The sequence below is a fragment of the Macrotis lagotis genome, chromosome X, assembly GCF_037893015.1.
Source record: "Macrotis lagotis isolate mMagLag1 chromosome X, bilby.v1.9.chrom.fasta, whole genome shotgun sequence".
NCBI classification, from domain to species: Eukaryota; Metazoa; Chordata; class Mammalia; order Peramelemorphia; family Peramelidae; genus Macrotis; species Macrotis lagotis.
Genome location: NC_133666.1, coordinates 246,461,027 through 246,487,970, shown reverse-complemented (window position 1 = coordinate 246,487,970; position 26,944 = coordinate 246,461,027). Strand labels below are relative to the sequence as shown.

General features: G+C 36.7%; 1 protein-coding gene across 1 annotated transcript in view; it reads right to left on the bottom strand.

The window, feature by feature from the left end:
- IQGAP2 (IQ motif containing GTPase activating protein 2) overlaps positions 1-26,944 on the bottom strand; it is a 347,950-nt gene that overhangs the window by 270,793 nt on the left and 50,213 nt on the right. The window contains exon 2 of the mRNA XM_074204624.1: positions 18,270-18,369. Coding sequence (XP_074060725.1) covers positions 18,270-18,369 — 100 coding nt within the window. The remainder of the gene's footprint in view (positions 1-18,269; positions 18,370-26,944) is intronic.

The window sequence follows — 26,944 nt, the reverse complement described above, 5'->3', positions numbered from 1 at the left end:
TGGATTCTTTACACCTCTCAGAATTGGACCTCTAGCCTCACAAGCGTAAGTATTCCCCATTTGTTTGAAGCTCTTTGTTTATCTTTCAGCATCAATGCAACTTGCTTTAAAGAAAGTCTACAATTAGAGATAGGAGTCATATCTATTCAAAATGTGAACAAAACCTGGGCTGGTGAAACAAACACAAAAGTCCTTCAAAACTGAACAGCACAAGTACACAATGAACTTAAGGAAGTACCTATATTCAAGAGCATAAATGGTACCTGGTACCTTTTTGACTTGAATAGAGAATATGGAAGGAATATCAGACTGAATAAATCTCAATAGTTAATGACAATCTATAAGGGATCATATTCCCAAGTGACAGAATATACATTAAACCATAATTCTTATATCCTAGCATGCTCTGATGGTCTCTATTCCCCAAAACAGATATGGATACTCAGAAGTAATTCAACAAGAATTCCATGAAGCTAAAAGGAACTTGATTCAGGGACCATCACTAAATGGGTTTCTCTTATTCCCCAGAGTCAGAATAAATAAGACCCAGGCCACTTGAGAAATCTTTGATAAGGACATTGAGATCATCTTGACAGCAAAAGTAAAATGTCAGATCCTGGATTTATATTCTAAGAATTTTGGTTTAAATCTCAGCTCCTTTATATTTAACTTAGCATATGACTATGGCCAAGGTACTTTCTCCCTCTCTTGGTCAAAGTTCCTCATCAGTAAAAAAAGAAATATTCAAAGAATAAACAAGTCCAAACTTATGCTTCCTCTTTACTATAAATGGAGTACTAAGTAAATGAAATCAGAAAGGAGGAACTCTGTTCCTCATTCACATGTAACTTGAGGGTAGACTTCAATGGATCAGGGGTGGCTAGGTGGTACAGTGGATAGAGCACTGACCCTGGAGTCAGGAGTACCTGAGTTCAAATCTGGCCTCAGACACTTAATAATTACCTAGCTGTGTGGCCTTGGGCAAGCCACTTGACCCCTTGCCTTGCAAAAACTAAAAAAAAAAAAAAATCAATGGATCATACTTCTAGAAAAGGAAGGCCATTTATAGGGTCCGACATTCAGAATTTACAGAAGATGAGAGTCAGACAGGGTAATTAAGTGCTTTGTCCTAGGTCACATAGGGAGTATCAGAGATGGGACCTGGACCCAGGAGCAATGTACCATGTTGACTCACCAGACCACACTACTGAAATGGATTTAAATCAACACATCAGAATCTTACTAATGAATAAATAAAGTCAGAACAACTCTAGTGAGCCCCTCTATAATCATTGTTTATGTTTAAAAAATAAATTAACATTATATTGGTGCAGTGGGATCTGAGGTTCACAATTGATGACAAATCCTGCTTCAGAAAAATAGTTATCACTCTCCTTCTTGCTGCCTTTTCCTTACAGGTGGAAGAATTATACAACGGGAAAGAGGTCAACTATTCCATATTTTTGTCTCTGACCCTAAACTAAAAAAAAAAAAGTAGCCATAAACTGGCAGATGTTGTATGTTAACACCAAATGATGCTCACTCTAGCAGGAGACAAAACTATAGCTGTGAAGGAAGCCCAAGTTTTTGAGTACTCACAGATTTTCTAACAGGAGGAAAGAAAATTACTGAAACATATGTAGTCATTTAAATTTTTCTTTGTGACATACGTCCCCTGAAAGCATCTAGGAAACAGGTGGTATAACTTATCTTCTTAAAAGCAAATAATGCTTTTGAGAATTTTTCTGAGCTATCTCTCATCACAATGCTGGAGTGCCATTTTTAAAGATATCATGTGTTCTACTTCAGAATTCAGAGAGAAATAATATAGAGCTCTGATCCCCACAGCACTGAGTTCACATCACTTGCCACTTATCCATTCTCTTCAGCAACATGCCTATGCCATCAAAAAATCAATATCATCATACTGGCTCCTATGGTATGAATATTCCAAGAAGAAAAATGATAGACATTTACCTCAATAAACATTCCTTCCCCAAAACAAAAATATAATAATAATAATAATAATAATAATAATAACATTCTTACAGTGCTTTATAGTTTTCAGAATAAATATTTTTTGGAGGGGAGTGGGGAGGAAGAGAAAAAGGATAAGGGCCTAATACAAACTCTACATTTCATTTGATCCTTTACAAATATTTTTCTCATTTTATACTGTCAAAAATTCTAGGAAGTAATAAAAAAATTCTAGGAAGTAGGTGTTATTAATATTTCCATTTTTCAGATGAGTTAACTAAGGAATAAGTCTCTTGGTCAGGTCCAGCTCTTTATCCACTAAGCCTCTTGAGGATAATAGAGAAGTTAAGCAGGTGCATCAGTTTACATTTCTCCTCATTTCATCAGCACTTGAGTTCTTTAAAGCTCTATTCTCCCACCACATACATACAAACACACACACACACACACACACACACACACACACACACTCTCTCTCTCTCTCTCTCTCTCTCTCTCTCACTCACTCACTCACACAGGGGCTTAAATCAGAGTTTCACATATCCTATTTTGACAAGAGGGTATCCAACATATTCTACATTAAGTATAGTATATATAGGATCCCAATTCTCTCAAAGACTATCAAGCCCAATTTCATCATTTCACATAGGAGTGATTAGTGATTAAGGAAGATATTATCCAAGGCTACACAGGTAATAATCATTTGAGGCAGAGACTGAATTCAGGATGTCTGACTCCTGAGCTACTGCTTGTTTCAGTCCCACAGTTTTGTTTTATTCTTTTCTCCCCCTAGATGTAATCTAGGGATATCATCAGTTAAGAAAATAGTCCTAAAAATGATACTCAAAGAAAGAACTGAGAGTGTTAAGGGGGAAGAGAGAGGTGAGGGTAGCAGGGGAGAGAAGAAAAAAAAGAACACATGATAACTTTATTATATATTTTTCAAAAATAGCAAGTTGTATACAATAGATTTGCAGTTTCATATGCAATTCTTTTTATTAAACTACATGATCAAAATGTGTTTTATTTCATAAATTAAAAATATTTTTAAAGAGTTCCCAAAGAGCAAATTGAAAGAATTCAGAGAAAGAGATTCAAGAATAAGCTAAACCAATGATAAGAGAATACCATCATGCAGAAAGGGGTTATCACAGAGTAAAGAATATATCCACACATAAAAGAAGGGACTAACCTACAGCTAACCCATGAGGCAATGCAGCTCTTCTAGTTGACCCAAGGGCATTTATCAAAAACTGAAGGTCCACCTATCATTATTCTGGAAAGTCTTGAATCAACGTATATTAGTAGAATTGTATTATTAACACACGCCATGAGTAATCAGCAGCAGTTACAGGGAGGAAGGCACTTTCCTCCTTCCTTCTCAGGTCTTGATATTGGCAAAACTCAATTTAAGGAAGTTCACAGTGGATAACAGAAGATGAACCTCTTTACTCTGTTTTTCACATAAATTCAATTTGTACAACAGGTATCATAAAGCTAAACATGCACCAAAAAAACCCTCAGCAAAATAAAGTATTATTTCACCTAGACCACTAGCAAATCAAGTACCAAAAAAAAAAAAAAAAAAAGCCTCAGCAACACAAAATATTGCTTCTCTTAGACCACTAGGTCTCTTTACTGAAAACTTGCTTCTAATGCACTACCCCCCTCCCTTAAAAATAGCATCCCTGGGGTGGGTAGGTGGCACAGTGGATAAAGCACTGGCCCTGAAGTCAGGAATACCTGGGTTCAAATCCGGTCTCAGACACTTCATAATTACCTAGCTGTGTGGCCTTGGGCAAGCCACTTAACCCCATTTGCCTTGCAAAACCCTAAAAAAAATAGCATACTTCCTTTTTGTTGGTTATACCTATGGCAACTCTCCTATTTAATCCTGTCTGACTCCTTCAACAGTCTCTTTACCCAGTAAAATCCCAAAGTGCACTACTCATCTGTTTTTCAGTCATGTCTGACTCTTCCTGATTCCATTTGGGGTTTTCTTAGCAAAGATACTGGAGTGGTTTACCATTTCCTTCCTCAATTCATTTTATAGATGAGGAAACTGAGGCAAATAGAATTAAGTGACATGCCCAGCATCACACAGCTACTAAGTGCCTGAGGCCAGATTTGAACTCAGAAAGATTGGTCTTCCTTACCCCAGACCTGGCACTCTAGTCACTGTGCCACTTTGCTGCCCCATGGACCATCCATCTAAAAAGTACCTTCATTAATAAAATTCTGTAAGTCTAATAATCCTGCCTAGAATTTTGTTATAAGCTGAGTGTTCAGTACTTTTATGTGACAAGAGTTAAAACAGAAGACCAAGCTGTTTTTGTGCTTATCCCCAATTTTTGGCATAAATATGCTTAAAGCTCAATTAACTAATAAGGAGTTATTAACCCAAATCAAAACCAATATAATCAGGAGCTCAATCGTGTTGATCTCTAGATTCCATCATCTCTTTCAAATGCCTATCACCTACCTTCTTCAGTCCTCTGTACCATGTTGTTCTGTTATTCTTCCATTCAAATCTTGACTACCCTTCTGACATGACATCTGCCCAGCCTTCTCCCATATTTGGTATCAAACAGTGTTCAGACATATTTTATTATAGCATGGATTCTAGGCAAGGGTTCTAGGCAAGTTTTCAGGGGGCCTGTGGCTTTGGGTTTTTTTTTTAATATTTTTGTAATTACATTTCAAAGTAACTGCTTTCTTTTGTAATTCTAAGTATTTTATTTTATACATCTAAAAATACCATTCTTAGAAAGAGTCCACAGAGTTCACTGGATGGTCAAAGGGATCTGTGACACAAAAATGGTTAAGAAGCATGGCCCTGGGGTGGCTAGGTGGTACAGTGGATAGAGCACCGGCCCTGGAGTCAGGAGTACCTGAGTTCAAATCCGGTCTCAGACACATAATAATTACCTAGCTGTGGGGCCTTGGGCAAGTCACTTAACCCCATTGCCTTGCAAAAATAAAAAGCATGGCCCTAAAGAATGACAAAGGTGAAATCAGATTGTCTATATAATGTGCCCTTTAACATTAACATAGTTAATGTACTCACATATAGAAACAAATGTCTGTACCTCTTCCTACATACATATATTCTCTGTCAAGAGGAAGCATGGTTCATCTTAGTTGCCTCTACATAGGATGGGTCAGAAAAAATCATGTTACATTTGGATAACATTTTATACTTTTCAAAGTACTTCCATATAGTCTTATTTAGTATCCTAGTATTCAGTCAGTCTCTGGATTTTTCTTTTTCTTTTTTTGCAGTCTGAATTTTAAATACATCCGACCTAAAATTTCAGCATCTTCTGCAGATTACAAAGAAAACACAACTTTGTGAGGATAGACCAAGAATCCTAGTCTGCCCACATTTGCAGGTGTCTAAACTGCTAATGCTCAAAAGAAAAAGCATTTTTGGTCTTCCCAATCACTCCTTTGTCAATAGGCTACAAGATCTTCTACAGACGTCCACTCTTTCCCGTGTGAGCTATCAGGGATAACATGGCATTCCGCTTCTCAAAGTGTACATAGGGCAACTAGAAACTTTCCCACTCTACTAGGACTAAAGTCTTCACCAGCACCATGGCAACTCTTCAAGGCAGTATGTGGGCCAAGGGGCCCAGTGTACACATTTTCCTGCTCACTTATCCCCTGTGATGAAACCCTCACCCTCTTCCCTTGATAGGAATTTTGTCCATCATTCTTATGGAATATAAAAAAGTATCTCTGATAATCTAAAATGGGTTCTCTCTCACTACATATCTTTAAAGAAACATCAAATTGCCACTTGCCAATTTTTTTTTCTCTTACTGGATATTTTTTCAAGTACTAGTTGGACTAAGTGGATGCAAAGGACTCTTCTTTCAGAGAGATTATGTGGCCCTAAAAGTACCTTCATTAAAGTAAGAAGAATTGGGATTTTTCTATTTCTCAACCCAGTTTGGGTGATTAGTATAAAGCTAGATCAGGTGGTATCAGTGAAACTAGATGAGCTCCAAAATCCTGAAATAAAAAAAAGCCAGTGGGCTTGGAAGAGACATGAGAACAGAAAAAACTTGGAAAGAAATTTGTTAATAAGGCTCTTCGCTTACTTTTTCATTCTCCTAGACACTCTAGTGACTACATTGTATAGCTTATCAGAGACAGTTCAGTGCTGGCCAGGAACAACATGGAGGCAGGACAAACTATGCACTAGAATGGAGTTTTAAAATCCAGGCTAAAATTAAGTAGAAATTATTATAATGGGGAATGACCAGAATTCTTCACTTCTCATTCTACTACTTAACATGAAACATTCAAGTTTCATTGGTATGATTTCTGTAAAAATGAAAAATCCTATGAAATGCTAATCTTCTACACAAAATACAAGTTCAATATTTCATCATAAGTGAATTTTAGTTTTGGGGGGGAGGGATCTTTGTAATCCCAGTGACTAGCAGACATTTAAATGTTTTTTGTTAGTTGCTTAATTGATTCCCTAACCAAAGTGTTCTGCTAATAGTGCTTTTATTGGAAGCATATAGTAAAGTAGGAAATGGGCATACTGGAACAAGAACTGATGATGATGGTAGGGGACAGATTATTCCACAGGTCTGGTTAGAAATAGATCACTTTTTTAGTTAATAGACCTGTCCTCTAAGTACTTCAGTTTCCCGTTTCAAATAGAGGTGAAAGAGAGGGGAAATCTGCCTTTTCTGTACCATAAAGATGTGATGAGGACCAAGTGAGGCAGTAATGTGCGGGATAGCAGTTTGAACCCTAAACTGCTACATAAATGCATCTTGTTATTAAGAACTTGTTCTGTAGCTGCTTTCTGAAAGTGTTTCCCCAGTGAACCCCCCTTAGTGCTCTTCTGCCACTTGAATAATACATTGATGCAAGCTTTATGTATCACAGCATGAGGCAGCATCTGGTGCAGAGGTTCATACAGGAAGGAAGAAACTTCAAAAGATAAGAGTGGCCAAATAACACTAGAGTTTCAGTGGAAAAGCAAAGCATTCTTTCACACTAGTCATAATAGTGGCAGAACCAAAAGGCAACCAATGAATAGAATTTGCAAAACCAAGAGCTGACCAAATAATAAGATTATGCTTCAATAATCAGGAGGAAACAAAAGAAAATCTCCCTCTCAGAGAAGCCTCTTCTTTAGAATAGCTAAATATAATTTTAAATCATATTTTTTCAGAAGTACCTAATAATAAATGCAATAACAAAATGCAAAAATGCATTAATAATTTTTCCAGAAAGAAACAAAGGAAAGAAAGAAACTTCTTTCAGAGGATACATGCTTCAGACTGGAATTAGTGAAAGGTTTTCTTAGAAATATGCAGAAGATGACAGAATGCCAAAACATAAAAGCACAAAAGACAGTCAATCCATAATGATTCTGAAAACCAAGAATTCCATTTCAATTTACCAGATAATTCCAAAAAGCACATTTGAATTCAAACATATGTTCAGCCTGAGAAATATGAAGGTTATCCTCTTCTCCTCTCTCCTTTTCCCCTCCCTTCCCCCACCATTTTAGCTTTGAAGAACATGAGGAAAATGGAAACTCATGGATCAAATATCGGTTGCAGAAGCTGTCTTTTATTGATTACAACAATTTTCCTCAATTAATTGAAAGTGGATAATAAGCCATGCTAAAAAGGTGTGCTTGGATTTAACTGCATACACCTGACTAGTGATTGCACCTGTTCCCCACACACCCAAAGCTTGTGCATACAGCTTAACAGAATGTACTGTACCACAGTAAAGAAAACAAACAGCAAGGAAGGCTTCAGGCCACAGCAGGTGGATAAAAGAATCTCTCAACTATGTGAGCATCAGGCTCAGCTGAGGAAAGCAGGAACTTCCAGCCTCTGAGTCAAACAAGACTCAGCACCTGTTCAGCAATCTTTGACCTCTTACTATATCCTTAGCTCCCCATATCTAGCCAAAAACCACTACATTGTCCTTCGCAACACTGATTTGTATCTGTTTCTCCTGCTCCACCCCCACAGCAGAATTTTTGGTCTTCTCCCAATGAATTAGAGTAACTAACTCCCTGCTGCTAATACTACTCCCTCAAAGTCAAATCCTATTTTCCTAATCCATCATTGCCATTTCTCCTTTTTTTAATATCCTGCAGTGAATTCTCCTCAAGCAAATTTACTCTCTGCTTGGCCAACCTGGACTTAACTTATTCTAATTTCCTCCCACTACTTCCTTTCCCTTTATTTCTTAGCCTGACATTTGAAGCCCTTTATATCATTTGGTCCCAACCTATTAAAATTCATCCTGCTTGACCTCAGTGGACATAATCAAAACTGATAAGTAGAAGTTACAGGGAGACATATTTTGGCACAGGAAAAGAAAATTCCTAATAAACCTATCAAACATTGGAATGAGCTTTCTTGAGAGGTTACTTTCTCATCATGGAACTCATTAAACAGAAGCTGGATGAACAGTTTTATTTTAAATAACTCAGGTAGAAGTTTAGATGAACTGTCAGGCTCCTTGTAACACTTAAGATTTTATACTTTTCCTTCCCTTAGCTCCTATTATCCACCATGTTATAACATTTCCTTCAGTAAAATACTACCCAAATATACCTCTTAATTTCCAGCCTATGCCTTTATTTTCCTCCATCTGGAATAGTGGAATAATACTGGAATAATCACTATCACCACCAATTACTACCTCCAACCCACCACCACTACTTAGTTTTATCTAACCTTTTCATCTTCAAGCCCCGGTTCCAATACCACCTACTCTTATTTCCTGATCCAAACCAACCCAATGTGATCTCTCCTACCTCTGAACTCCTGCTACATTTTCAAGTATCACAGCAATCTGTCTTTTGCTGGTTATATAGACATGCTTGTCTCTTCCCTCCCCACTTTAACCTCTCTACAAGATCTCATCTTAGTTATCTCTCTCCAGACCTAGTACAGTACCTAGTACCCAGTAGAATTTAAGAATCCTTTGGACTTGTTACTAGTTTGAGAATAAAGGTTGAATTTGAGCCGCCAGCATGTTCTTGCCTACAGTGGGAGGGAAAACAATAACCAGAATTAAAATCCTGTCAAAGACCCTCCACTCTAAAGAAAAAGTCAAAGAGGAAGCAGCAAGCACTAGGGCTGCCATAAAGACATCAGTTCACATTGGGCAATCATGAACTCAGGACAGAATATGCCTGAAACTGAATCTAATGTGCTAATCATTGTCCAGAGTAGCCTTGAGTGCTATTTTCAGCTTTCTCACACATCATAATCTTTGTGGTACAGTCTATTAGCTTGCATATTGCTTTCGTCTTTCATCATGGGGTCTTTTCACTGGATGTCTTGCCATATCTGGAATGTTTTCTTCCTCAGCTTCACCTATTGGTTTCCTTCAAAGCTCAACTCAAGTCTACCCTTTGCAAGAGACCTTTTCTAGTTACCTCAGCTACTAAAGGTTGCTTGTACATATGTATATCTCTTATTACGATGTAAGCTCTTTGAGGACAAGAAGAATTTTGCCTGCTTTGTATTCCCAGCATTTAGTTTAGTTTCTGGCAAATATAGGCACCACAATGACAAAAGAAGAGTCTTGGTCCTCAAAGAGTTTATATTTAAAGGAAGGAGATAGTATGATTATAAATATAAAGGCATATAGATGTGTATAAAATATATATGATAAATGCTTAATGCATTAGTTGAGTCAAAATGGCAGCTACTTGAGCAATAGTCATTTGAGAAAAGCTATTCCACTCAAAATTCATTGACCTCAAATTCCTCTAGGACACAGAATCCCCTATAGTAGTCACCAGCACCTAAAGTGGGGGGAGCTAGTTTCAGTGGTATAAGGAGCAAAGCTGGGGGAGAAAAATGTTACTTGGTACATTATTTTTAATTGTTTTCAAAATTATTTGTGGGGAATGACTCTAGCAAATATAATAAATATTTTAAAAATTATACTAGCTTTATAAAAAGATTAATACATCTTTTGGTGAGACTTTGTCAAAATGAAAAGTGATTTCTGAAGTATTTAACATTTTTGTGTATATTAAACCTGAGAGACAACCTGTTGTTGGAAAAAGGAAAATATATATAACATAATTGTACATGGATAACCTATATCAGATTATTTGCTGTCTTTTGGTAGGGGACAGAAGGGTATGTGGAAGAAAATTTTACAAATTATGAATGTTGAAGATATGTTGAAAATTACTTTGGAAAAATAAATAAATGAATTTTTAAAATGTTGGACTTAAGAGTCAGAAGAAACCTATGCATAAATCCCAACTCTACCTGTTACTGACTAGGAGGTGTCTTTGGCCCTCCAAGTGCTTTACACACATATTTAGCCATATGGAAGTGACTTAACCTCTTGATGCCTCAGTTTCCCCCCATGTACAATGGGTTGTGTTTTTTTCAGGTTTTTGCAAGGCAAATGGGGTTAAGTGGCTTGCCCAAAGCCACACAGTTTGGTAATTAATAAGTGTCTGAGACTGGATTTGAACCCAGGTACTTCTGACTCCAAGGCCGGTGCTTTATCCACTACGCTGCCTAGCCGCCCCGTACAATGGGTCTCAATATCAAAATTTTCATAACAGCACTGTTTGTGACACCAAAGAATGACAAATTAAGTAGATTCCATCAATTAGAAAATGACCGTTAAAAACTGATAGTAGAAAACAATTCTTTTTTTGTGATTAGAGATTATGAATATAAGAAATTTGGAGTTAATGGGAAGATATAAACATATATATATATATATATATATATATATATATGAGTTTATACATGGGGAAGTAACAAGAAAGAAAGAAAACTATGCACACTGACTAAAACAATGTAAAGAAAGATACTGACTTTTCAAAGGTGACCCAGAAAAGAGATAGTATAACATACTCTCTCCTTTAATACAGAGAGAATAGAGGCTACTAGGTCAAAAAAGTCATCATATATCAAATTCAGCCACTATATGAGATAACTTTGCTTATTCCTCTTTGTCATAAGGAAGACTCAGTCTAGAGGAAAGGACTATTGTAATGACAAAATCCATCAACAAAATATCTTTAAAATAAAATAAACAAATATGGTACTGTTAAAGACACCTACTTCCCTAGATTGCTGCAAAGATTGAATGACATCACAGATAGAAGACACTTTGAAAATCTTAAAATATCAGCTATTCTAATGGCTGCTATTAGGAGGCAAAAACATCTAGGTATGCATGGCCTGACAATGTTTCCAAGCTGATATAAGGGTTTCCCACACAGTATTTCCTCAAAGGCAACAGAATTCTCCCTCCCCAACTCCCTAAGTAATTGCACTGAACAATTCACTGTTAAGCAAGCTTCTAAGTTCATGTTCTTGCTTAGAATCCAATTATTCTGAATGTCTAAAACTTTCTTTTTCTCCAGCTCGGCTGATTCATTTCCAGTGAAAGCTGGAGTTTGAGAAAGGGTCTAATCAATGAGGTGTCCTTTCTGTATCTGGGCTGGAAGCACCAGCACAAAGGGGATCACACAAGGGTTTTGTTATTTTTCCAGGGCGCACACAAAACGCTGCTCCAGACTCACTAATATGGAGAAATGGTTGGCTCCGGTACAAGAGGCTTTTGAAGAAGATATTTCTAAACTGCTTTTATTTCAACTAACAATCCCAACACTAAGAGTAGGGGTTCTTTGTGTTGTTTTTAGGAGGAAAAGAGGACAGAGAAAGGAAGCCCAGCAAGAGAAGAAGGTTTATGTTTTCCCTTTCCTTAAAAATTGAGTAAAATATCATGTTACAGGAACTCCTCTCTGGAGTCATAATCGCAGCTCCATTCATAACTACTTGCTCAACTGCGATTTGCAAAATGCCTTTGCAGTCTTTGCCAATATTTCCTCTCCTCTTCTCTGAACTTACAAACAATTTGCTATACTGCCACAGCAAAGAGTTTCTCAAAAGAAAAACTTAAAGAACGAATGTTGTGCTAAAGAACTGAGGAATGGAAGTTCTTAAAATAAGAACAGTTTCTCTCTTTCAATGTATTTTGTACAAAATAATTTGCAATTGACAATGGTATCAGTCTTTTGGGGAAAAATAACTTCTTTGTTCTAATAGCACAGGTTTGCTGCATTAAAGGTTGGTGGGGCTTGATTTTGTTTGTTTTGGGCAACAGAAAGAACTTTTCAAAAAACACAAGCAAGACACACTTGTCTGCCAAGTCCCATTTCAGCAAAGCCTCAATAGTGAACTGTCTAGGAGTTTCCTGAACAGAAAAGTTAGAAGGTTCCTTCTTTGGTGTCATGAAAGACTTTCTTTGGGGTTGAAGGAAAACATAAAAATAAAGGGCAAGTTTAAGGATATAGCTAAAGTCAAATGACTTAGTGTAACATAGAAATGACCCTGAAGTCTTAAACACAATAGTACAGCAGGGCAGGGCACAGTTAGGTGGAGCAGTGAACAAAGCACCAGCCCTAGAGTCAAGAGGACCTAAGTTCAAATCCAGCTTCAGACATTTAATAATTACTTAGCTGTGTGGCCTTGGGCAAGCCACTTAACCCTGTTATCTTGCAAAAAACAAAAACAAAAACAAATACAAAAAAACACAACAGTACGAAGCACAGAATTCTGTCAAGTTCTTCCAATCTATCAAGGTATTTAATAAAGTGTGGTAATAGCATGGGCTGCCTAGTCAACAACTAGCTTGCACATTCAGGGGGGTTCAAAGATCACATGTTACATCACCAGAAATCTCTGACTACAGAAACTCATTTTTGGCAATCAGCTTAATTGTGGAAAGGTGGCAATCTTCATCAGTACTCCTCTTATTTGTTCTGAAATTAGCCCTTTTCTGTTTTAAAACATGTCCTCTGAGGTTATCAAATTCTGAGAGATAAATTAAATCAAATTAATTAAAATCAACATCAAAAATTAAATAAAATCAAAACATTATGTAATTGTTTAAATCAACATTCATGGAGCAGCTAGGTGGCACAATGGATAGAACACTGGCCCTGGAGTTCAAATCCAGCCTCAGACACTTAATAATTGCCTAGCTGTGTGACCTTGGGCAAGTTACTTAATCCCATTGCCTTAAATTTAAAAAAAAATTTAAGAAATCAACATTCACAATAATCATACTTTCATGAGTATGTAAAGATTATAAAGATAGATCCCATTGTCTTAGTCATCCATCTTTTTTCAGACTGGAATTTTCATCATCCACAGAAGCTACTCCCAATACCCCAGCACCAATTTAGCTGCCTTTCTCTAAATATCAAAGAATGCTTTGACTTTTTAGAAATTGAATGGAAACAATTTCACACATTCTGATTATATATAACCCTTACTAGGTCATAGACTAGAAGACACATATCCATTCCTCTCCTCACATTCATCTGTCATCTTGCCTCATCTAATACTGCCTTTATTAGAGCTCTCCACAATGTTCTTGGGCATCAAGAAAATTCTCTCTATAAAAATTAAGACAACTGCTATTTTGCACCTGTTCTCCCATAAACATATTAGAAAAGAACAAAACATATGCAAAAAAGAATTAAAATTTGAAAACAAAACTAAAAACTGGCATTTTTATTTTTTTTAGTGCAGCTCAAGTAAAATATCTTTTATTCTAAAAGGGGAAAAAATGAAAGAAAACAAAAACTTCGGTAGATATGACAACTTAGACAAGATATTTGACCTCCAGAATCCAACAATCTATTAAACAAATATTTTCTGAAAAAGACATTCCATTTTTGGACTCCCATTTCTAGTATGAACTCCCGACCTCTAAAACTCCTAGAGTTCCTAGCTTCATTCAAAGCACTGGTCAGGTGCCACTTCTATACAAGGTTTCTGGTAATTTCCACTAATTTTTATATATATTTTAAGAAATATTTTATTTATTTTGAGTTTTACAATTGTCCCCTATGCTTGCTTCCCCCCCTCCCCCACCCCATGGAAGGCATTCTCTTAGTCTTTACATTATTTCTATGGTATACATTGATCTCAGTTGAATGTGATGAGAGAGAAATCATATCCTTAAGGAAGAAAAATAAAGTATAAGAGATAGCAAAATCACATAATAAGATAATGGGTTTTTTCTAAATTGAAGGTAATAGTCTTTGGTCTTTGTTCAAACTCCACAATTCTTTCTCTGGATACAGATGATATTCTCCATTGCAGATAGCCCAAAATTGTCCCTGATTGTTGCATTGATGGAATGAGCAAGTCCATCAAGGTTGATCATCACCCCCATGTTGCTGTTAGGGTGTACAATGTTTTTCTGATTCTGCTCATCTCACTCATCATCAATTCATGCAAATTCTTCCAGGCTTCCCTGAATTTCCATCCCTCCTGGTCTCTAATGACATACATATATCACAGTTTGTTAAGCCATTCCTCAATTGAAGGACATTCACTTAATTTTCAATTCTTATAAAGCTAGCATTTTTAAAGAACCATTTATAAAAGCTATCAACCTAATTACAACAATCTTACCTATTAATATATATATATATATATACATATATATACACACATATATATATATATATATATATATATATATATATATATATATACACACACACACACACACACATACTTCAATAAGGCAAATCAGGAAATTTCTCTAAGGGGAAAATGAGACCTGGTATAGTTCAGCCTAGTAAGTGATAGAGTCAGAATTTACACACTGGTTTCCTTAGTTCAAGTCCAATGTTCTTTTTACATTTCTTAAAATTGGTAACTTTCTCCTTTGTTTTCTATTTATTGTACCAAAGACTGGCAGTCCTGAGGTGGCTCCCTTGCCCTCCACCATGGGACATGGGAGTGAGGTAGTGTAGGAAAGCATCCACACAAATCTAGGGCATCCCATCCTGTGCCCAAGTAAAGAGCTTTCTCATACACCACTACTCCAAACACCTGATACCGTTCTAAATTTAAACTCCAATAACAGGATCTTGATATATTTTGGGTAAGTATAAAATTTATGAATCATAATTAAAATGGTATAATTTTTCCATAATATTAGTGTTTTCAAAACAAATTTTGGAAAATATATCTTGTTGGAGATAAAATATTCTCATCTTTTCTACACTTTCTACTGAAACACAAAAACCAAACTTTTAATAATTCCCCCTAATTTTTATGACAACAATCTCTTCCCCAATATAAAAAGACATTTTGAAAAAAATGGTCTCATTAAAAAGAACTGAGAAGATGAATAGTTAAAGTGAAAGTCTCCTAGAAATGTTGAAAATGCTAAAAATGTTCCTAAAGAGAGTAATCAGAGCTTTAGGAAAATCTTCTTTTCAGTACCTTCTAATAAAATTAGCAGATGAAATCTGTAGGCAAAAAGTTCCAAAAAAGCAAGCATGAGGGTACTGAATATACTTCTAAAACCTCTTTGATTAAAAAAATAAAACAAAAAATACACCCAGCTCATTAATCCACCTATCCAGATAGTAATTTATCCTATGACCAGCACGTAACAAGAACTAGAAGTATTTACTGTTTTATTACCTCCACAAAAGAAAAGAACAAAAAATATTTAGTCTTCATCTGTGAAAAGTGTACTTTGCACAATACAAATCAGCACCAAGTCAAAGTAAGTGAATGGTTTTTTAACCCTATATACTAATTTGCCACACAAATATCAGGTGAAAAGCAAAGTTCTTATGGCTCCTCTGATAAAAGGTACTAAGTACACATGCTTTGATGGTCATTACTTTCTCCTTGGACAACCAGCATCTATATTAGAAGCACAAATAGACCACATTTTACTCTAAGACTTAAATATCTACACAGTTAGTAGTCACAAGTATGCAAGTTCAGAAGGAATTGTGAATAATGAACTAGTCTCCCTACAGACAGGTCATCAATTCCTGATACTATGCAAGAAGAAAGAGTGTGGGACTATTTTTCATGGTTCTGGAGTTTATTTATTACTCATTTATTCTTTCATTAATTTATCCATTCAATCATTTATATTTGTTTCTTTGGTGGGGATTAAAGAGAGGCAATTTAGGAGAAAGTGAGGAAGAAAAGGAAACTAATTTGCTTGTGCTTTCATACTCCTCCCTTTCTTCCCACCATCATTACTTTGCCAATGAAGCAGCAATACAGGCTAGATAGAGAAGAACCTTGAATAATGACAAGAAGGTGAAGACAGGTCCAAGAGAATGATGAGTAACCATGGGAGTTCCCCTGGACTACAAAGGAATTCTACCAATCTTTATCAGGCTTTATTCATATTTTAAAGTAGCATGTTGTCTGCTTCCCATAGATTAATGCACTTGGTAAAAGGTCTCCATCTCCTTAAATATCTTAGTATAAAATCTACAAATGGCTTAAATTATTGGGATTATCCAGAAGTTGTCTGTGACCTGGATGGAGCTGATTTCCTGGGAGCAGTTAGGGATGTGGCTTCATTTCCACTAGTCAAATATGGAGGGAAGGAAGATTCTAGTCTTAATCTGAGGTCCATGAACTTGCTTTATTTTTAATATTTTGCTCACTATATTTCAACATGTTTGGTTTTGGCAAGGTACAGTAGCATATACTTGAAATTCTTACTCTTGGGGGGGGGGGGGGCTGAGGTTGGTGGATAGATCGAGTTCAGGATTTCTGGGCTATATCATAGGGCTAAAGCCAACTGAATGACCACACTAAATCCTGAAATAATGTAGTGAGCCCTAGGGAGTGGAAAGCTACCAGATGGTCTAAGAAGGGATGAATTGACCCAGACTGGAAATAGAGCAGGTCGAAGTTTCTATACTGTTTAGTAAGGAAGATCTGGTCCATTGGTAGCTATTGTACTTCCAGTGTACAAGAGACAGAGAAACCTAATCTATTATGGTACATGACACAACACAAACACAAATATAACAAAGCATAACATGTATTGTTTTCTTTATAATCCCATATATTTTGTTTTATTTATTTTTTAAAATTATCTTAACAAAGGGTACTGCCCAAAGGGGTCCCTGATATAAAAAAAGGCTTAAAAAAAATCTTGGTCTACTGAACAATAAGACAGAGCATACAAATCTTCTTGTGAGCTCCCTACAAGAGTATGTACACAAGGATTTGACTATGAATCAACAAATCCTATAGCTAGATGGACTGAAAGACTTTGACCTTGAAATCTCAGATTTGACCTATATAGGTTTTTTGCAAAGTACCTGAATTATTATCACATAACCACAGGAGGCTACTAGCTGCTCTTTTTCTGGGCCATAGATTTGGCCTTTTAGCCTTTTAGCTAGGATCTATAAATATTTAAAACCGTCTGGAGAGTGGGGGGAAGGGAAGACAGAGTAGGAGGAAGGTCAACATATATATATATATATATATATATATATATATATATATATATATATATATATATATATATAAAAGACAAGTATCTCCTCTAAGTCTATTCTGATGTTCCTCTACCACCACCATATAAGTTATGTTCAGTCTGAATCCTATAGACACCAGAGAAGCACTGGTTCATCTCAATAGCAGTGATTCTCAATCACAGTCACCAAAAATAACCTAGAGCAGTATTTTTTTTTTTTTTTTGCATCATAGACCTTTTGGTTATTTGGTGAAAACTATAGAACCCTTCTCAAACTAATGTTTTAAATTTTTTATAAAGCACAACATGGGACTACAAAGGAATTCAGTCATACTTATTTGTTATTTTATTTTATTTGAAACTGAGCATCCCTATCACACCTAGGCTTCAAGTTTAGGGGCTTCTTCTGGGTTTGATCAAACTGCTTGATCATAACAGAAGCTTTGTCCAACTCTATTAACTCCTAAGTACAAGATTCTTAAATGTATAAAATAAAATACATAGGATTGAAAAGGAAACCAAAGATTAGTGAAAAATAAAGATGTATTTTCCATCCAGTTCATGGACTTCTCTAAAAATCTATCCATGAACCCTTTGTATAGGTGTTTTCAGAAGTCTTATCTGTTTTTCTGTCTATCCTTGGCAGATTATACATATAGAAATGGGTGAGAATGAGTAAGCTAATTCCAAGAATGAGGTCACCAACCATGTCCCTCTCTGACCTTCCCAGAAGGGCAAAGAGTGTTCTACCTTTAAGTATGATCACACCTAAATTATACCAGAGAGGTGAGATTATATTTTTTTATGTAAGATTTCTATAAGGATCAAGTTACAGCAACTTCAGAAACTTCCTCATGGTCAACACTGAATATCTGTGAATGGATCAGCAGAATTTGAAAGCTTTGGGGGGCAGGGAGAAAAACCACATGCATAGAAACACACACACACATACACACACCCCAAGAATTTACCTTTTGGCTTCCTCTAGATGGCACAGATATTCATATGCAATGTTCTGACGCCTCCTCTCATCCATTTCTTCTGCAGAAAGTCTTTCATCATCCACAATAGCTATAAGAAATAGAAAGACAGTATATGAGATTTAAATTAAATCACAGAATTAAAAATTATTGTTGTTATTTAGTTGGTTTTCAATCACATCTAACTTTTCATGAGCCCATTTGTGGTTTTCTTTGTAGAGATACAGGAATGGTTTGCCATTTCCTTCTCCAACTCATTTTACACATAAGGAATCTGAGGCAAACAGGGTTTAGTGACTTGCCCAAGGTCACACAGCTAGTAAGTGTCCAAGGTCAGATTTAATTTTTTGAATTCAGGAATATAAGCCTTCCTGACTCCAGGTCTCTAGCTCACTAGGTATTTACCATGTATATAGGATGAATGTGTTGCCATTATTCTTGTTCTTTACTAAATAGTTATTCATAACATACACATTATCCTTTTGGATATGTTTCTTTACTATGCATTCCCTAGAGTAAATCTTTCATGTTTCTTTGAACTCTCCATATTTATCCTGCAGTCAGAATCCACTTCATACATGTGCTATAATTTGTCCAAGATGGTCAATTTCTTTGCTATTACAGTTCAACTAAGATTTGGTTTTTTCCCCTGATAATAACCACTTTGAGTTATGGTTCCAGTCAGGTACCACTGGGTCAAGGGATAGGAACATTTATATAGCATATTATACTCTTGCTTTCTAAAAATTTCGTAAGATAAATGCCACTGTTTATTATAACAATATCAACAGTTAATTTATTATCTTTATCATACTAATAGGATCCAGTGGGATTATAGAGTTGTGTCAATTTTAATTTCTAGTGATTAGAGATTTTGAACATCATCTCATGAAACATTAGATTCTACTTAAAATTTAGAGATTTTAAAGGCTTGAAGTTATAAATACAGCTGCCTTGTCCTGGTCATTGATGTTTGGCCACCCACCATTCAAAGGCCCAATTCAAATGCCACTTTCTCCAGGAATCTTCCCCTGTTCACTCAGGCAAAAGTGAGCTCAGTGTTCTTGATGCATATAGCAATTTTTGTCATTCAGCAAACATTAGTGTGCATCTCTCCAGAGATCACAGAACTTAATTTTTCCCTTCCCAATAAATGAAATTAGAAATATAACCATTACTGCACATCAAGAGAGCTATTTCTTTCATGCAATCCCTTTCTTCTCTTTCACCCTTCTTCCAATCAGTGCAAATTCTAATTTGGTAAAACTCATAATCTTGTGATCAGTAAAAGAATTCTACTTACATAAGCAAACAATAAAATAAGATTATATCTTTTCTCTCTTGGAGGACATTTTAACTTCAGTTAAGCTGACTCATTCACAAGGATGAATTCATTCATTCACTGAAATATGCAAGCATGTTTTAATATTACTAAATATTTATATAATAGAAGCTACATTCTAGAAAATGTTGAATTAGGCTAGACCCACTCTATAGCCATCATTTGCTTGTCCAGTTTTTTAATGAAGTTATATTAAATCCAAGCCCATTCTGATAAGTTTGAGATAGTCAAGGCTTCCTTAAATGTGAAAGCCAAATGGGCAGATCACTTGTCTTTATAACCAAGAACAGCATCCACTTTAGTGATTCTTGATTGACTATTTTTAAAAATATGGGTCACTTGGGGGCAGCTAGGTGGCCTAGTTGATAAAGCACCGGCCTTGGAGTCAGGAGTACCTGGGTTCAAATCTGATCTCAAACACTTAATTACCTAGCTGTGTGGCCTTGGGCAAGCTACTTAACCCCATTTGCCTTGCAAAAACCTAAAAAAAAGAAAATAAGGTTCACTGATTATCACCTCATGATATTTATAAGTACTTTTTTCTTCTTCCCCACCCAAAGACATACGATTTAAAATTCCATAAGTGACATAAGAAAACTATGTTCCCTATGAAGCAAAACAAATCCTCATAGAATGTCATGTTAGTAGGATAAGCTGGGATTTGTTAATAAAGATTTTAAAACTAAACTCATTGTACAGAGATCAAACTATAAAGCCTCCTCATAGTTTGATAAGCAATGAGTGAATTACTCTAGCCTTTGGTGAGATTGAAATAGCATTGGAGTGTGGAGGATATAGAATTTTTAAGAATATACTTCCCCTCCCAAACAATATTAAGAGTATACCACATGTACTATAACCGCAATGCTTAATCATTTAATCTTGCCTGCCACCTCACCCCTCAAAAAAAAAAGAAAGTTATGGTAGGTTTCAAAATTAAGTTAAACTCCCAAAATTAACCTTATCATTTTTAAATTGAGAATGTTTTAAAGTGTTCTAAGAAATATACTCTAGCTACCTATTAAAAAACCAAAACCAAGAATAATTTATTGGTAAGGGAAGATGGACTGATTTAAGAATGATCAAGGGAAAGCAAAACTAATTATCCCATAATAATTCTTTCTTTGCTTCTTCTGTATCCTCTCCCAAGGAGGACTGGAACAGAAAGGGAAATATAGAACTAAACAAACTTGGAGAATTTAGAGTTGGTTGAACAATGATACTATCTGATTAGGAACATTAAAGAATATTCATATTTTTATAACAATATGGTACTTTTCTGAAGGTACAATAGATCATGTGCTAGATTTGAAAAATGCAAATAAATGTTTAAAAATTTAAAAAATGAAACTAAACATATGCAGACCATAAAAAATAGTAACTGAGAGGGGAAAAAAAGTAAAGCATAAAGACCTAAAAGAAGATTTGATAATGATATCCTGAATGTTGGGTAGGTCAAAGAACAAATCATAGAAAATAATGATTAAAGAGAAAATATACCTAAATTTCTGGGATCTAGTTACAAGTGGTCATTAGAAAAAAAATCTTTTTAGAAATACAAATGAACAAAACAGAAGAAAATTATCTTTGGATCAGTGACTATGACAACAAAGGAAAGAGAAAGTGAATATTTGGCAAACTACAGTATGACACTGAAAGAACAGAGAGAGAGAGAGAGAGAGAGAGACACACACACACAGAGAGAGAGAGAGAGAGACAGAGATCAGAAAGAAAGGAAAGTATTGTCACCATGTGAAGATGACCAGGAAGCAGCAGCATGAGTGCCTTTGTCAGCCTGGAAATAGTGAAGACTCACCAATCAGAAGTCCAGTGACCAATTCAGGAGCGGGTCCAGGGACCAGCACAAGTATAAAGCAGAATAGATGTGTTCAATGAGAGTGTGTGCACAAACACACACACACATTATATTTGAAAGATACAAAGAGCAATGCCCCATTTTTTAAAATAGTGAAGAGAATAGAGTTTACATGACCAGAAACCTAACTTCAATTCATGGCAATGTTCTAGAATGTATTTTAGAAGGATGATAGAAAAGGTAATGATAATCAGTCACAATGCTGGCAATTTCATCAAGAACAGATCATGCCAAAGTAACTTTTATTTGACAAGATTAGTAAAGTAGTAGTTCAGGATAATAGTTTAGGGATATTTTGCCAGATTTTTAGAAAAGGTTTATTTACTACCCAATACACTACTCTACACTACACTACCCAGTACACTACTGTTAGGAAAAAATTAAGAGATATAGGCAGGACAAAATACAAATATATTGATCCCAAACTGATTGAAAGGCTGAACTCCCCAAAAGTAGTTATTACCAGTTTGATGCCAATTGGAAGGTTTCCAATAAAGTATACCAAGGTTCTACAGAATTATTCTGCCCTATTTAATCATTTTATTATTAGAATAAATGAATAGATGCCATGTTCATCAAATCTATCAATGACATAAACCCAGAATGATGCATAACTAATAAGATGGACAAAATGACTAGGATCTAAAAAGAATTTGATACGATGGAACTGGGGCTGAATCTGGGGTAAAAATTAACAGGATAAATGGAAAGTCTTGCACTTTTGGTTCAAAATACCAGGTTCTCAGGGGGGGTGGCTAGGTGGTATAATGGATAGAGCACCGGCCCTGGAGTCAGGAGCACCTGGGTTCAAATCCAGTCTCAGACACTTAATAATTACCTAGCTGTGTGGCCTTGGGCAAGCTACTTAACCCCGTTTGCCTTGCAAAAACCTGAAAAAAAAATACCAGCTTCTCAAGTACTAGATGGGAAATGAATGGATATATAGCAGTTCCCCAGGGAGTAAGGAATAGGGATTTCAATGACTTATAAACTTAGTTCATATGAGTCTAGAAGGTGATAGGCCAAGAAAAAGTTAATACTGTTCTAGATTATATTAACAGTTTCATTCAGTAAGGAATGGGGAGATGATATTCCTGATATACTCTTGCCAGAACACACTGGAGTAATATGTTCAATTCTAGATAGTTTATTTTAGGAAGAAGATTAATAAGTAATACTAGGAAACCAGCAGGAAGGAAACCCAGATGGCAAAAGATCTTGAGTCCAGGATAAATGAGGAAAGAGTGAAGGAGAATTATGGGGCATTGGAGGAGCTAAATTCAAGTAGGTGAAAAGCTCTCATATAGAAGGATTAAGTTTGTATTATTTGGTCCTGAGAACAGACCTGAGACACTGGGTAGAAGAAAAAAGTGACTAATCTAAGTTTTTCCTTATATCCAGTCTAAGAATTGGAACTAACCAAAGGGATAAAATGCTCCCTTGGGATGGAATGGCTTCCCTTTCACTAGAGGTCTGCTGGTAGAGATGGAAAAACCACTTTTCAAGGATGCAGTAAAATAACTCCTTCCTCTTCAGGCACAGTTGAGACTACATGTCTTCTGAAGTCCATCCTAACTCTTATTCTATAAGGAAACTTTTCATTTTCATTGAGGTAATGCAGAATTCCTATAAGTAGTCAAAGGACTGATTTACTCACATGTAAAACAGGTGATGCTTATAGACTATTCATCTGGTAGACACATACACAAAAAATACAACACAACTATGCTATAAGGACCTGAGACTATAAAAACTACACAGATTTCAGCAAGCCAATACATGAAGTTATTTGATATTTGATATGCAATGGTTTACCACCAGTTTTCCAAAGAATTTCACAGCTACTAAATGTTAAGTACTAAATCTGTCACACGATCAAATACTTATCTAAACCAACTTGTTTTACATGTTGAGATAGTTTTCAGCATTCATTTTTTTTTTTAGGTTTTTGCAAGGCAAATGGGGTTAAGTGGCTTGCCCAAGGCCACATAGCTAGGTAATTACTAAGTGTCTGAGACCGGATCAGCCATTTTTGTAAAATTTTCTCCTTCCTCCCCTCCATCTCTTCCCCCTCCCCAAGAGAGAAAAAAAATCAGATATTAGTTATACATGAACAATTACTAAACCAACTTTTATTAAACTCAGTTTACATTTTTTGCAATATCGCACATATATATGTGCACTACATATGTGCATGTGTATAAGTGTACACACATTTGTATGCATACTATGTGTGTATGAGAGACAGAGACAGAGAAAGAGACAGAAAACTGACTTCAAAGGCAAAAAGACCTGATATAATTCTGATACATACTGGCTGTGTGATGCTAGGAAAGTCAACTAACTTCCAAATCCTCTATGTCAGTGGTATCAACCTCAGCTAAAATTGATCCCTACAGGTTGCATACTAACTTAGAAAACCACAAATTAACATTATATTATATTTTATTTGTGTTTTGTTAAACATGTTCCAATTACATTTTAATCCAATTCACCCACTGAGCAGGACTTTGACACTGCTGCTCTAGGTAACTCTAAGATTGAAAGATGCAACATTGAGTGATGATCAACTACAACAGATTTGGCTCTTCTCAGCAGTACAATAATCAAAGACAATTCTAGGACTTATGATAGAAAATATCATTCATATCCAGAGAAAAACTATGAAGTTTATCAATTTTTTTAAAATTTGCTTTACACTTCAAAGTTCCCCCCCAATGGATTTTTTTTTTCCTTTTTGATTTGATTCTTCTTTCACATGACTAATGTGGAAATGTTTAACATCTTATAAATAGGGGTGGAGCCAAGATGGCGACATGAAGGGATCAAGTCTTAGGAGCTCTCTGATAAAAACTCATAAACTAAGGACTCTAAATTTTCAAGAGACAGAACCCACAAAGGGACCCAGTGAGGCAGTTCTCCTACTCAAGGTAACCTGGAAAAGAGCAGAAAGGCTCTGTGGCCCGCCAGAGCCAAAGAACTTCAGCCTCCTGGAGGCAGCCCCAGGGTGCTGGGAGCCGCAGCTCACAGCAGCGGGGGAGTCTCCTGAGCTGCACCCCGGGGAGCACCGAGCACAAAGTGGGGGAACAGCAGGGAAGCTCTGCCAGAATGAGCTTGTGGAGCCCAGCCCTCAGGGCACACAGCAAGCAGCTTGGTCTTTCCACAGCCCAGACCCAGAAACAGAAGCAGGCAGAGCCAGTAAGCAGGAGCCCCCAGGGCATGAGCCCATTGAGCTGAGGGAGGGGAGTGAAAAGAGAGAGACTGCTGAGCTCTGTCCTCTGCCCCTGGAACAGGACTCTGGGGCTCTGACCACATTCAGATCCTGATTGCAGTCTAGGCCCCCCCATAGAACAACAGGGCCCCCCCACCTTGGCCCCATGACAGAGGGGGGCGCATGTGGTCATTCACAGACCAGGCGGGAGGACAGAGCCTCACACACTGAGACACTTGTGGGAGTGTCCCAAAAGCTCAGGAAGCACCCCAAAAAACAGTCTTAGGCTGGGAAAATGAACAAAGAAACAAGAGGAAGACCACTGAGAAATATTTTGCACATGAGCCCAAGAAGGATCAAAATGCTCAGTCTGAAGATGAGGAAGCACAAGCTCCTGCATCTAAAGACTCCAAGAAAAAAACAGAAATTGGGCTCAAGCTATGATAGAGCTCAAAAAAGACTGAAAATCAAATGAGGGAGTTGGAAGAAAAACTGGGAAAAGAAAGGAGAGAGATGCAGGAAAAACATGAAAATGAAGTCAGCAGCTTAGTCAAGGAAATCCAAAAAAATGCTGAAGAAAATAGCATGCTAAAAAACAGCTTAGGTCAAATGGATAAGACAGTTCAAAAAGTTATTGAGGAGAAGAATGCTTTAAAAAGCAAAATTGGCCAGATGGAAAAAGAGATAAGAAAACTCTCTGAAGAGAACAAATCCTTCAGACAAAGAATGGAATTCAGGGAGATTGATGAATTTACCAGAAATCAGGAATCAATACTTCAAAACCAAAAAAATGAAAAATTAGAAGAAAATGTGAAATATCTCATTGAAAAAACAACTGATATGGAAAACAGACTTAGGAAAGATAATTTGAAAGTTATTGGAATACCTGAAAGTCATGATCAGGAAAAGAGCCTTGACATCATTTTCAAAGAATTACTACAGGAAAATTGCCCTGATATTCTAGAAGCAGAGGGCAAAATAGAAATGGAGAGAATCCACTGATCCCCCACACCCCCCGAGAAAGAGATCGCAAAAAACCAACCCCGAGGAATATTATAGCCAAGTTCCAGAACTCCCAAGTCAAAGAGAAAATATTACAAGCAGCCAGAAGGACAGAGTTCAAATATTGTGGAGCTGCAGTCAGCATCACACAGGACTTAGCAGCAACTACATTGGAAGCTCGTAGGGCTTGGAATACAATATACCAGAAGACAAAAGAGCTTAGAATGCAGCCAAGAATGAACTACCCAGCAAAGCTGAATGTCCTCTTCCAGGGAAAAAGATGGACTTTCAATGAACCAGGGGAATTTCAAAGGTTACTTTTGGAATGGCCAGAGCTGAACAGAAGGTTTGATCTTCAGATACAGGACTCAGGTGAAGCATGGAGATTGGAGGAGAGGGGGGAAATATGAGGGACTTAATGAGGATGAACTGCATGTATAGAAAAATGATACTGATAATATTCATATGAACCATCTCAGTTAATAGAGCAGGTAGAGGGAGCTTTTATAGTTGAAGCACAGGAGAAAGCTGAATTCGAAGATAAAATATGGTGTAAAAATGGAGTCAATAGGGGAAAAAAGGGAAATGGAATGGGAGAAAGAAAAAGGAGAGGGGGAATAGTCCAAGATATTTCACATAATAAGATTTTTTTTTTACAATGAGCTATTGCAATGATATGGAAGGGGGGAGGCAAGGGGGAATGAGGGAACCTTTGCTCTCATCAGAGATGGCTAGGAGAGGAAACAGCAAATATACTCAATGGGGTATAGACAACTGGAGTAAGAAGGAGGGGGGGAGCAGGAGGAAGGGGTGGGGATGTGAATAAAGGAGGAGAAGATGGACCATGGGGGGACAGTGGTCAGATATAACACATTTTCTTTTTTACTTCTTGCAAGGGGCTGGGATTGGATGGCCTGCCCAGGACCATAGGGCCAGGTGGATTCTGGGCCTAAGGGGTGGTATGGGGGCTCAGGGCTTCTTGGCCCCAGGACCAGGGATCTGTCTGCTGCGCCACTCAGCGACCCTGCAGCAGAGTCAGAGTGAAAGGAGAGAGAAAATATAGTACATGGTAGTGGAGAAATAAAAAAGGAGGGAGTTGTGATCAGCAATGGCAAGGGTGGAAAAATATGGAAGTAACTTTTGTGATGGACTTATCATAAAGAATGTGATCCACTCACGACAGAGTTGATGGTGTTGGAACAAAGACTGAAGCACATTTTTTGTTATTATTATTT